Raw genomic sequence first — 13,898 nt, 5'->3', positions numbered from 1 at the left:
AGAGAGAGAGAGAGAGAGAGAGAGAGAGAGAGAGAGAGAGAGAGAGAACTTGGCTCCCTATTAGAGTGCCTAAAAAATGAGACTTTCAAAACTTGAAAGTTCAATTGCAATTTGCTTCTGAAAGAAACAGAACTGCCTTAAAGCAGTCTGGAAGAGGCAATATATTCAAATAGAGAAATTAGTCTCCTTTGTCTTAATCTGTATGAGATCTTAATCTGTATCAGAAGATTGCGTTATTTCACTGATCCACTGTTCATGAAAATCAGTGAAGTCCATAAGAAACTAATGTAGAGACTAACCTCTCCTATGAAGACAGGCTGAGAGCTGGTGTTGCTCAGCCTGGAGAAGAGAAGGGTCTGTGGAGACCCTTTGCCACTCTTCCAGTACCTAGAGGGGGCTTATGAGAAAGCTGGATAGGGACTTTTTACGAGAGCATATAGTGATAGGACAAAGGGTCACAGCTTTAAGCTGAAAGAGGGTAGGTTTAGATTAGATATTAGGAAGAAATTCCTTACTATGAGGGTGGTGAGGTACTGGAACTGTGGATTCCACATCCTCGAAAGTGTTCAAGGCCAGGTAGGATGGAGCTCTGAGCAACTTGGTCTAGTGGGAGCTGTCCCTGCCCATGACAGGGGGTTTGGAACTAGATGATCTTTAGGGTCCTTTCCAACCCAAACTGTTCTATGATCCTATGGTCTTTATAGTACTTCTGATGGTATTCCACAGCAGCAATCCTCTAACCCTGTGTACATTCAGAAGCCAAAATACTTGTTGTACTTCATAAAACTTTAATAACATCAATAAAAGCTTGCAGTGACCAATTTACTCAAGATCTGTCAGAGTAGCAATGGCTTTGAGAAATCTGAAACTTCAGCTCTGATTTTCAGCTACTATCATCCTCAATTTCTCCCTCACTCTGCCCCAAGTGCCCAACTATTGCAGGTGGAGATTTGCCAGTGGTTCCTAATGAGGGCAGGAACAAGTGGGGTACAAGCTGTGGGGTAAAAATACCTTCAATAGCCTTGTACAGGTCATGGCATTTTGCAGCTTCATTGACACTGATGGGAATACCAGGTATTTCCTAGGTATCTTCTAAAACTCAAGCCTTCAGAGTAGATCTTCCAGCCTGACACCATGGCAAGCAGGATCATACATATAGACTCAAAACTCATCACCAAGCAAGCATGACATCCTAGCCTGGCAAAAATTTAAGCACTTGATTTTATTGTAATATCAAGTGGCCTTGATTTCATTAACTTGTTCTGGGCATGTTTTTACATAGGGTTGCTATTGTTGGCTTGGGGTTTTTGTTGTGGTTCTTTTGGTTTGGTTTTAACTACATATTCATACTAATACTGAGAGATCTACTTTTGTAGAGGTGCTTTGTAACAACAGGATGTGTTATATTTACTATGCATATATTTTGATTAAGCATATTTCTTTCTTTCCTCCCTATATTGTGCAGGACTATCCTAATTTTGAAAGTATTGTTTTCAGTTTTCTCTCATATAGACTTTATACTGAAATTGAAGATGCTTTGGCTTTGAAATAGGGAAAAATTAGTAGCTGAAAAGCTCCCTCTGCATTCATTCTATAACATTCTCTGTGCAATATGTAGTATTTTCCTCAAACTGATGATCTATAGCTACAGCTCAGTCTTATTCACCACTGTAGATGAAATACCAGTGTATTCACACAGGGAAAGCAATATTCAGTTTATGTATGAAAACATGCATTTCTTCTTCATTTGCCAGGTTGGACTTGTTTCACTACAAGCAGTAATTTAGAAATATTGTCCTTTGAACTCTTCATACCTTGGTTTTAGCAGAGTCAGGTGCCATTCTAGCCTCAATTTGCACCTCACAATTACGCTGATGTAATACAGAACAGAACATAAAATTCTTTGATCAAATTAACTACGTCAGATACATCTATTGAACTTGCCAATTAAGGAACTGCCTTCTCAACACTTAAGCAGTCCTTATCTGCAAGAGCAGTCCTATCCTCTCAAATGTAAATCACTGCCCAAGGAGAAATCCTGCAGCTGAAGGTTGCTGGCACAGAAACAGCAGGATCTCTGCCTAACTCAGCAGGTAGCAACTCGTGTTCCGGATCCTGTTCAGCAGCAAGCAGAGGGCTCTATGCTGAAGGCTACAATTATTACTCACAGAAAAATGTGGCAGTTTTCCTAAGCAGAAAAGTCCTTAAATACCCGTGTTTAGGTACCCTTGCTTATCACTTTTTCCTGCGTGGGTCCTCATGCCCTGCTCCCTGGAACTACCTGCCGTTGCTGAAGTCAGAGGCAAACCTCCCATCAGCTTCAGGTGGGGCAAGACAGGGCATATAGGGACCAGGCAGTGGGATGCACATCTTTCTCTTCACGTGTTAACTGGACCAGACCAAACTGGTAGTTTGTGTCCTTTTTAAGTGCACTGCATTTTAAAGAACGACTGTGAAGCCTGGACAACTTGTTGCTTTGTTGTACTTCATTGAGTTAAACTCCTCATACAGCACTGCAAGAAAATAAAAGAGTTGTGGTGACAGAGAAAGCAGCACAGCACTGGGGCTTCTCAGCATTCTGCAACAAGGAAATGTGGCAGAGAGACCCCAGTAATTGTCAAAACCACACCCCACTCCCCCACTTGCCTCATGCAATCTCTGTTTTGACCTGTACCACTGCACAGGTGTCGTCCCCTCCCAGCTATAAAACCTGCTCCCTCCTTTTGTGCCACTGCACAGATGTTGTCTCCTCCCAGCTATAAAATCTGTTCTCTCCCTTTGTGCCAGAAACTCACCCCTACTCCTTTTCCTCCCAACAGTGCCACATCCCTACACGTGCCCAGAAATGACCCTACCACCATCATGGGCATCTACCACCATCATACCCCCCCATTCCTTTCACATTCGCCTCACCTTGGCATAGCAGAAGGTGATGAGAAGCAGTGGCAGCAAATATCCGAAGACGAATGTGCAAACCACGTAGACCTTCTTGTGGCGTGGGTTGGGCCAGTGCTCCCAGCAAAAGGTCTGGTTGCTGGTCTCACGGTGGAAGATGCGCTGGTGGTGAGCCACAGGTGAGGCCATGGCGAAGGAGAGCGCCCAGATGAGCCCCACACCCACCAGTGCATTGCGGGGAATGCGCAGGGCAGAGGAGCGCCGGGAGTGCACAATGGCCACATAGCGGTCCACAGACATGGCCGAGAGCGTGAAGATGCTCACCAGCATGGAGATGGTGAAGAAGTAGTGGATGAACTTGCAGATGAAGGCGCCCAGCACCCAGGTGGGGAGCACGTAGACCGTAGACTGGAAAGGAATGCAGAAGAGTAGGTAGGCCAGGTCAGCAATGCTCAGGTTGAGGATGAAGATGTTGGTAGTGCTCCGGCGCTTGCCTGGTTTGCTCCTTGCCAGCACCGTGATCACCAGGGTGTTGCCTAGCACCCCCAGGGTGAAGATCAAGCCGAACACGATCAAGGTGATGAAGTTCTCGATGCCGATGCCGAAGAGGGGCTTCCCCTCCTCCACCGGCAGCCCGGAGAGGTTGAACTCCCCGCGGGGCAGCTCTGCCACAGCTCGGGACCGGTTGAGGGGCCCCGTCGCGGGCTCCCGCGGCTCCATCCTTCCCCTTGCGCGCCGGGCAAAGTTCCCGCGGGGGGAACGCGGAGCCACCGCTCCCCGGCACCGCGGACGGCGGCGAGCCAAGGGCGGCCGCCCCACCAGCGCCGGGAGGCGGCGGGGAGCGGCGGGTGCCGCCGCTTAGGGCGCCCCGGCGGTCGCAGGGGCGCGGAGCCTGCTCGGCAGCCCCACCGCCCCGCGCAGGCAGCGCTCTCCCGACCTGTCCGCGGGGACACCCGCGCCCGCCCCGCGCAGCGCCGGGATGTCCACGACCCCCGCTCTGGTGGTGGCCGCCCGCTGCTCCGGGAGACTGAGCTCCCCAGGAACGTCTCCTCGGAGAAAGAAAGGGTGGGGTTTTTTTCCTCCCTCCTTATTTCCCCCCACCCTTTTCTTCCCTTCTTTCAGCTTGTGATTGCCCACGCAGGGCGGCAGTGGGAGCGCGGGGCGGTCCGCGGGCAGGAGCGGAATCCCGGTCCTCTCCGCAGAAAACTTCTCTCTGCTTGGTGCCTCCGCTCCTAGGGAGGCTCGGGAGCCGCGTCTGCCAGAAAGGCTGAGCGGCGTTCGGCAGGTCCGACCGGGCTTAAATGAACTCTCTTGGAAAGACAGAAAAAATGAAGCGCCTGCGTGAACCCACCTCAACAGGTAGCCGGCAGCAAGAGTCAGTCCTCCAGGCTAAACACTGCCTGTGCTCACTGTTTTCACCTCCTTCACAGGTTTCCATTAATCGGTCCCTACTATGAAGTATCTCAAAGGACAAAAGGTGGCAGACGTTGTCACTCCTTAAAAAAAAAAAAAAAAAAAAAAAAAAAGGGAAAAGGGAAATCTAGCCGCTTCTCACGGTCAAATCACGACTCCCGTTGTGAGCTCTGCCGCGGCAGGACCGCATCCCTGTTGAGGGCCGGCAGGCTCCTTGGAGCCGGGTAAACGCAGGCAGTCCTAAACGGTGCCGAAATGGGAGCTCCTGAAAATCCAGTCTTTTCAGAATGGGGTGAAATATAAAACTTCTTCCAGAATATGGATACGAGTTCATGTGAATATTCTCATCGGCACATCTGCGTTATGAATGAAACGGATTTGCCTGAGGGTTCTTAGCCATTTGTTTTAGAATTACCAGTCAGGGAGCTACAGCTGGCAGCAGCGACCAACAGAATTGTCCAGATGCGCTGTTGGAGGCAGTGAGCTCTTGTTTGTGTATTTTTCAGTCTGCAGTTTGACAGGGTTTTTTTCTACCTTTCTTTTTGCTATTTACATTGAAGCATTTCAGCAGCTGCACATCAGCTGACTGCAAAGCTATTGACTTCTGCGAATCTAGATTTTAATTAAACTTACGTATGGTCTGCTCCATTATGTCCAAAGGAACACCTCATGGGAGAGCACAATTCAGTTTATATAGATCTTAGAAGCTTACATGGATTGAGCTGTTTTATGCATCTGTTGTAACTCAGTTAAGAAGTTGAAAACATATCAAGCAAAAATGAACTATCAAAGATTCCTCAAACACTTGGGGGTTGTTTGTTTTTTCTAATGTGCATTCTTTATAATTTTTTGACATGTTTGATTACCATGCAAATCTACTAGTCTCTACTTTTGCAAGGGATTTGAGAAAGAACATTGTTAAACATTTCTAGGATGTCACACACTTTTTTGGAAGTGCTCTGAGTATATTGTGAAAATTAACAGAAGTCGCTATAGATTTTCCTAGTGTTGCTGATGACTGTGTTTGACTGTGAATTCCTTCATGTGGTGAGTGAGATACAGGAAACATCTTCAATACCTCTGATGTTTTGCTTTTGAATCACATCTTGTTGCCAGACATCACTCTTTTTCTGGGATGCCAGGAGTGCATTGGCTTTAATGAAGTTAATGCTAACAATTACATTGAAATGCTGTGTTAATCCTCATCACTCACAGTTCTGTTTTCTTGAGAAATAGTATCTTTTGAACAATATAGCCTGAAAGGTGACCAAAGAATATCAGACTTTACAGACAAGCAAGAAGAAAAATTGGGCACAGAAACAAAATTAGTTTTAGGGAAAAGTAACCCAAAAATCACATTAGAGATTTGGATGGGAATGTTCACTCTATTAATTTCCTTTAGATATTTAATTGATAGTTTCATAGTTCAAGCTTTGCTTTTCTGCTACATATCTATTGTAAAGTATATAGTTCCTATAAGACTGTCCTGAGCATTATGTGGAAAAAACCTGAGAACACAACTATATTGTAGCTATTCTGTCAGACCTTCAGGTTTCAGCTTTTACATGAGTGAAGTTCCCACATTTACAGCACTTATGATTGCTGTTAAGACTGTCATAACCAAACAGCTGTTGACATTTTAATCCACTGCTCTTCTTATCTAGACTGAGTAAAATTTTCATGCAATAGAAAGTTCAGATGAAAAAGTTGTTATGAATTCAGTACGAATAATTATCTAGTTAAACACACAAAGTAGTTGAAAAAGTAGGTAAAAAAAACAGTAAAAAATTTGCATTGTGCTTTAGAAGAACAGATTTCATATCTTTGTAAAAGGGATCTCTTAAATATCTGCCTCATGCATTTCCTTGAATCTAGTTTTACTGAGTCTAGTCCTGAACACCTTTTGACATGAAAAGATCTAATAATAATGGCCAGTCTTCGCGAACGAAGATTTGGGGAAAGGTCTTTTACCTTTCCAGCCTGCGCAATGGATTTTTTAGGTGAGATACAGCCTGCACTGAACTGAGCCCACCCTTTAATCCTAAGGTTCATCTGCCGGGGCCAAGCAAGCTTGGACAATGGCAGTGAGGTCCTCAGGAGGTAGGTTTGTTTAGAGTGACCTTCTCATAGATGGATGGCCTCACAGGGCTAACGAGCTACCATCTGCCCGGGGGACTTGGGATTCGAACCCGTGGTCGCAGCAGTGAGAGTCCTGCATGCTAACCACTAGGCCACCAGGGGTCCCCATGAAAAGATCTACTAAAACTAGAATAGAATATGAACTTCAGAAAGAGCAAGAAATTAAATGCAGTGTTCTTCTGTCTGTGATAGAATCCACAGTCATCTTTATCAGATGATAGCTCACCTCCAAAAAGTTGTTTGGCTCCAAAATTTTCCATAGCAATTAGTGGAGAAAATAATAGGAGATATCTATAAAAGAGATGGGAACCTGTGTACCCTGTTAAATGTAGGCCTACATATTTACTCCTCAGTGGCTTAAACAGGAAGATATTACTGAAAAAGCATACAGGGATGTCCTTCCTTTTGCTCACTCTAGTGGTTAGGTATCTTATTTTTATATGGTTCCAATAATAAATTCACTTACACTGGTATATTTTTGTTTCAGGAATGAGAAATCACATAAAAATCTGACACATAATAGGACATACAACTTTCCTAAGAAGTGTTTCAGTGACATACTGTATGAATTCCTTTTTTTTTCTTGTTTTTTTTTTCTGTGGTGAAGTTGAAGCTAGAGTTGAGGTTCAAGGCTCTAAACTACACCCCAGGGAAACAATTTAAAGTGTACTAATTTTAAAGCATATGAGTAGCCCTAAATTTTAGAAATCTTTTGACAACTCAGCTCTTAGCTGATTTACCAGTTTTCCTTGCTGCAAAAAATATTCTCCAGATTCGGTAGTGTTTTGTTTATAAAACACAAGACTGAAAACAGACTTATTTTGAAGACTGACTCTTGTTTATTTGCGAAACAAGATCAGGCACAATAGTCACATCAATTTTACCCCATTATTTATGACAAGTTCCTGGAGTAGGAATTTGCATTATTAAGGCAGATGTGAACTTTAAATATAATTCAAAAGCAAAATAAAAAAAGTTCATGATTCATAACCAACCTTTGAGTCACCTTCCATAAAGTTATTAGTGTGTAAAAGTCAAATATCTATAAGCATTAACTCACCTTCTATCTATATTCTTGGGAATAATGTAGCCCTCAGGTCATAGTTGTCTCTACATCACATTTCCACTGTGGAGAGGTGTCACCAATAAACTGAAGTTTATTGCTTCTTACTGACATTTAGAAAGAAGTAAACATCTGCCCATATACATTTGAGAGCTATTGTCACTCCATCCCAGAGTTTGCGATGATTTTTTTCTCCTAGTTCTCTACCCCAGTTCTTGAAAATCAGTTCTAAAAAAGATTTTAAAATGCAGGCAATCAAAAGAAGAAAAGTAAATTTGAAGATACAGTTCCCAAAATCACATTCATACTTTGTATTACTGTTTAGTGCTTTAAAGTAATACATTTAGTCTTAAAAATTGTATACAAAAACATGTACCCAAACTTTATTCAATACCCAGCAATTTTCTCTGTGAAAATGCCAAAAGCTAATCACCATGGCCTAGCAACATGAGATTGCTTTATAGTTGTTGAAAAGGGTTGCTTGTTTCATTTTCCTTGATTTGAGACAATTACCCCATGGAACATTTTTTAATGTTGGCTGCAGAAGCAACTTGCCTGTACATAAAAACACAGCTGTGTTTTGTCTAAAATTGAGAGCATCAATATCTGTTATTCCTTGACAAAACAGAATCAAGAGTATTTTGATGAACCCTTATAATACAATATAGCACAACAGAGCAGGTCTTATAAAACTCAGATATCCAGGTCATGGGCACAGCATCTGCAGAAGTTGTTTAAATGAACACTTATTCTACCTTCAAACAGCTTCATAAAATGTACATCTGACTGGTTTGAGGTAGTAGGGCAAGAATAGAAGGCTTAAGTTCTGTAAAATGAACTTCAAGTTTCTAGGTAGGAAAAATGGAAATGCAGACTACTGAAGGTACCTCACCCATGTGGGAAACTTCAAAGTTACCAAGGCTGAAAGAGATCACAGTGGAAAGAAGTAACTTGGAAAGCATGACTGCTGCTGAAGCAGATGTGTGCTGCCGGTAAAGAAACCGGGAGTTTGCAGGTTGCTTTGTCTAAGGTCAGCTCCAGGCGCAGGCCAAGAAAGCAATTTGCCAAAGGCAGTGAATAGGCTGACATAAGTAAAAAGGCCAGGGCCTCACTGCCCAGCCCTGGAGAACTTGATCACCGGGGCATTCTTTGGGCAAAGAGAGAAAACTGGTGGGCAGTGGACAGAGGATGAGAACCCTTTACAGCAGTTACTACTGCCTCTACTTTTCCTCCATCCTGACAGCAGCAGTAGCATCAGCCTTGGCTTCTTCGGGCTCTCCATAGATACTCAGAAAGGGCTTGCGTGTCAGCTGCATCTTGAACTTGGCTTCACCCCAGTCTTCCTTGGTCAAGGGAAGCAAAATCTGATTTGTACACATTGCCAAGGAGCCTGCAGATGGCTCCAACCACATCTATGCGAGAAAAGAAAAGTGAGAGGGTTGCCATCTTCCTGCAGGTTTCGTGTCCAAAAAGGTGTGTAAGTCATGATTTTGATTTTTCTTGGAATGTTAATATTTGTTATATGGATGCCTATCTAAGCAGAGATTTATAGTATCTAGGAAAATGTAGAAGCCATACCTCTATAGCTGTGCAAAGACCTTGTGAAGATATAGTACAGAAGAACAGGATTTTTTTAGACAAAAACTGCTAGTTCACCATTTCTTTTAATTTTGCCTGGCAGACTGTCATCATATAAATTGTGAGTCAGGAAACGAAAATTTTAAGGCAGATTTAATAGTCTTCATTAGAATTACTATTAGAATTACCAACAGATCCTGTCTGCTTTACAAAACATGACTCCTATCTTCTAGTTAAATAGCCTGACAAAATTAATTTCAGTTACAAAGTTCTGGGGATGACTAGAGGATTATTTTCTTTTACAGGTTTGTATGCTACCCACCACTTTAGTACTGCCAGGACTTTGCCTGTGTCCAGAATTCAAGGAAAGGACATTAAAATATAGAGATCAAATTGACAAATTCAACACAGCGAATTCATTCCACAGTTGCCATAGATCTTAACTTAAGGTCTTGGAGAAACCAGTTTTCAGTGCTGTTGTCAGCTCTTGCAATTTTTTTTTCTGGCAGAACAGAGACTGGGTCTACTTTCAGGTAATTAGTGAAACATATTACTGCAGTGGATGGAGGTAGCTTGAGCTTGGTTTTGTTTGAGCCAGACTTTTCTTTTTTATTGGTTTTAGTAACTGCCTGAGTTGGTGCTTATTGATTCAGGCGCAGCTGTGCAGTGTTTTAATTTGCTCTGGGAGAGGGAGTCATTCAGAGATAGATCACTAAACTGATTCTATATTTCATTTTTTTGAGATTTCATGGGAGATACTATTACTCACACTTTATTTGAAGTTTACCAAAAATATAGATGAGGTTGTCTTCCCTCATCTCCCAAGACTGACTGGGCACAGGCAAGCACCATGATAGAGGGTTCTGCTGGAGGAGTTCCTGATCAAACTGCCCTGCATTTCAGAAGGCAAACAGAAATCAGTTTTCTGATATAACAAATTTCTGAAATAACCAATTTTCATAAACGTCTATTTATCCTAAAATGCTAGCACTGATGGAAGCCTCACCACCTTTGTAGATACTCTTTTAGTGATCAGTTATCATTTACAACCAGAACGCTTTTTGTACATGGATGTGGAAAACAATGTATTCTCTCTTCTTTTGCAGACACTTTCCAGTATTTGAAGACTTGTTGGAGGCTGTTCAGGTTCACAACCATCCACCTGGTGGTAGAACTTGAGGGAAAAATTTTATCCAATATATAAAGATTTCCTACACTTTTCCTCCTGGAAGGAAAACAGCGATGTGCCTTGGTTTACAATGACCACTTTTAGAGAATTCAGAGGATTATACAAGCTAATTTAAAGAAGCATTGAAAGTAGACTCAATTGTAGAGCATCCGTATTTTGTACTTTTATGCATCTCACTTTTCCTGTCAGTCCTGTATGCAGTCCAGTTCTTTGCGTCATCAGCCCAGCACAAGAAGCTGTGTCTGCTTTTGGTAATCAAATCCCCTCATGACATTATTTTTGAGGTGTTTCACTCCAAGGAATCATGATCTGTGAAAATCAACATGAAAATAGGGCAATTTCATATTTCTTTAACCACAGTGACAAAGTCTGTGTGTATGTCAGAAGAGATATTATTTCACTATTTTCTTTGGTACATTTAATAAATGGATTTTCTTTTGAGTTTTAGTTTGATTTTGATATGAAAAACATGGCATGATATTTTTATATGGCTGGATTCTTACTGTTTTTATTTTTTTCCCCTTTTACAGAAATTCCAGAAACCAGCTTTGGAACTTCTGTTTTTTAAAAAGTATATTTTTTTAGTTCTGATTATGTTCGACTTCCACTGATATCCCAAAAGTAATTTTCCAGGAACAAGTCAATCACATCATCAGGTTAGTAGATTACAGAATTTGCATAACTTTGTGAATCTGTTTCTATTTTCTTAACAATGTTTACCCTTCAGGTTCACTGAGTTTGAAGACTATCACTGGTAAAATTTGACTTAGCTGAAGCCTTGTCAGTTTTTATCAATTTTGTATCTGGGTTTTGACTTTTTATAAAAAGCTACTTACTAAAGAAATCCTCAGCCTTTATTTACATATTCATTTAAGAATTTAATGTGATAATATAAATTAAAATGCAAGATTTTTAGTTTTGTTACGGTAGCTCATGTTTAATTTAAAACTGAAACACTGAACAGAAAGAGAAAATACAGCTACAGAAACTAAGGAGTAAATCCACTTTCCAATTACATTAGTCGTATTTCTCATACTATTTTTTGTACATTTCTATTAAAGACTTTTAAAGGAAAAATATGTAAAAGATGCATATGTAGTGTATTGATAGCTCTTTTTATCTATATGAGAACATACTGATTTTCAATAAACTATTTCAGTTGTGAAAGGGTGACCTTATTAATGAAATATGCTCTTTTGCTATTCTTGCCGAAAATATCATATAGTAGTCAAGACCACTACCCATCAGTTGTATCTATCAGTTGTCGGGAGATAAAATTAACTCTTCAGATTTTTTTCATGTAGTAAAAATAATCAATAGATAAAATATACTTTTTCTGAGACGCAGAGAACCTAGAGTAGTGTTGTTTAAATTCTCAGCAGAGTTTATCCAAGTGGATATTAATGAAACCAAAGTACTTCAGGGATTTGATTTCATGAGCTTACTGTATTTCTTCCTATTATTTTATATCGTGATATTTTCTGAGAGCAAGATGCTTGCAATTATACAGGTTCTTGCAGCACCATAGAAAAATCTATGTCTCAAGGAAAGACATAATATTATATAGTAATGATCGCAGAGAATAGGTTTGTATTTATATTGGTTTGGAATAAATCTATACTAGGCTCTTATAGTACACACTTCATTGTAAAAATTCTGAAGGAAAATTTAAATACTTGAAATTTTTGCTATGTTACATTATTGAAAAGAAACCAGCAAATGCACATTTCTCTTATCTGCTTAATGAGCACTACTCAAATTAAAACACTGTGGAAAACCTAATGTAGACAAACTAGAATCAACCAATACCAAACTAACTTATGGCCATTTACATTGACTTAACAGTCATATAAATAGTTTATTTTTGTATTTATTAGTCATCTTCAAAGGAGAAAGTTTTTGTGTCAAAAATTGTGTAATAAATTCAATATTTTCTTCAACAATTCGGCTCTATTTATGCAAAGTAGAGAACAATATGCTATTGTCAAGTACTTAAAATGAAGCTGAAATTCTCTCAACATATTCTACATAGTTATTAAGGCAGAGAAATTACATTCATAAGTTTCTACCAGTAAAACACCATTTCATGCCCATATACACAACCTTGACTGACCATCATAAACATCAGCTTCGATTTAACAGTCATAATTTACCTGAGACCATTTTTTCTGGATACATTGAAAAGTGGGTAGCTTCTTAGTGTTGAAGACAAACTACTGTAAAATGTGTGAAGAGGGCTGAAAACGAATGTGCATACTTCAAGAACTCCCTGGAGTTACAATCTATGGAGAGTTTGTTCATATCAATAACACCTACTTTTTTAATCCTCTATCACCAGCAGACACACTTCAAGACCAATTATAGCCTCAAGAATGTTTTTCCAAAAATTACATCCATGTTTGAGTCTAGAAAACATCGTGTTCTAAGTATTTGATCTACTAAGGTATGTTGGCATTTCCTATAACCGAACACTCATCAGGAGGTACTGTGCTTCCCAGTCTTTACATATAGCAGATGCCACAAAGTAGGTACCAAGTATACATAGGCGAATGTGTCAATTAATCTAGTTACTGCTCTATCTATCTTATGCATAAATATAGTTTAATAAAAAGATTTTATCTACACAGCCAGGCACATGATTGATTATGAGGTGCTCTAGAGGTTTTTTCTTAATGAGTTGAATAAAGCGTTTCTTAGGCATATGGATAAACCATTTACAATGAATAAAAGTCTTGAAAGATATGAGATTTGCAGAGTAGATAGGAGAGAATAGTCTTGAACATTTTCCTGTGCCCTAACCATGCTCATATCCAGCGAGAGTGGAAATTTTTTTACTTTTTTGCACATTTCTGGCTAAGATCTAATTCTTTCTGATATTCTGTATACAATATAAGAAGCATAAACACAAGCAGTACAACAAGTTTCAACATTATTACATTCATAATATACGTATTTATCAGTCAGAATGATCATAAAAACATGTATTTATGACTCAATATCTGTTTTTCGTTATCACTATACTTAGCTGTTTCTTGGAAATGAATTACAGGTATTTAAACCACAAGAAGTTCTGAAAAGGTGATAATTGCTAGAAGCTTGACCTCAGTTTAGTCTTAATTGTGTTCATCTGCACAGGTAAAATAGACTTGCCAAGCATATGACCTATGATCTGGAGTTGCCTTCTGCAAATTTTTTTGTGTCTTTATATTTCAAATATTTCTATTTTAATAAAAAGAATTGCCATATAAAATCATTAATACTGATTCTCTAATTAAAAAAATAGCTTCTTTTTCTTGTGTGTTTAGAGGAGACTTTTCTTTATATCGATTATGGAAATATTTTTAAAAATCTTTAAAATATAAAGTAAAGTAAAAATTGGCTGGATATCTGCTCAAAAGAGGGCTGTATCTACTGAGATTTGATCCAGAAGTTCTGCCACGCTAGTTTACAATATCTCAGGGATCAAGAGAAAATCCACATCCACACCTGGGGTAGTAAAAAAGACTGTCAGCTAGGAGAGAGTAGGACACATTCCGATTATGGGAGAATTTTGCCAAAGTAAACACAGGTATTAAAAGTCATTTACCTGAAATTATAAATTAGGTGTTCTATTTGGATCAT

At 40.0% G+C, this 13,898-nt stretch overlaps 1 protein-coding gene across 1 annotated transcript in view; it reads right to left on the bottom strand.

Moving 5' to 3' along the window:
* Positions 1-3,700, bottom strand: part of GALR1 (galanin receptor 1) — a 12,505-nt gene extending 8,805 nt beyond the window's left edge. Inside the window, exon 1 of the mRNA XM_027678661.1 lies at positions 2,914-3,700. Coding sequence (XP_027534462.1) covers positions 2,914-3,615 — 702 coding nt within the window. The 5' untranslated portion in view covers positions 3,616-3,700. The remainder of the gene's footprint in view (positions 1-2,913) is intronic.
* Positions 3,701-13,898: the final 10,198 nt, after the last annotated feature.

This window comes from Neopelma chrysocephalum, unplaced genomic scaffold, assembly GCF_003984885.1.
Source record: "Neopelma chrysocephalum unplaced genomic scaffold, ASM398488v2 Primary Assembly neopelma1_22b, whole genome shotgun sequence".
Classification (NCBI taxonomy): Eukaryota; Metazoa; Chordata; class Aves; order Passeriformes; family Pipridae; genus Neopelma; species Neopelma chrysocephalum.
The sequence above is the reverse complement of the archived record's forward strand: the minus strand, read 5'-3'. Positions and strand labels throughout refer to the sequence as shown.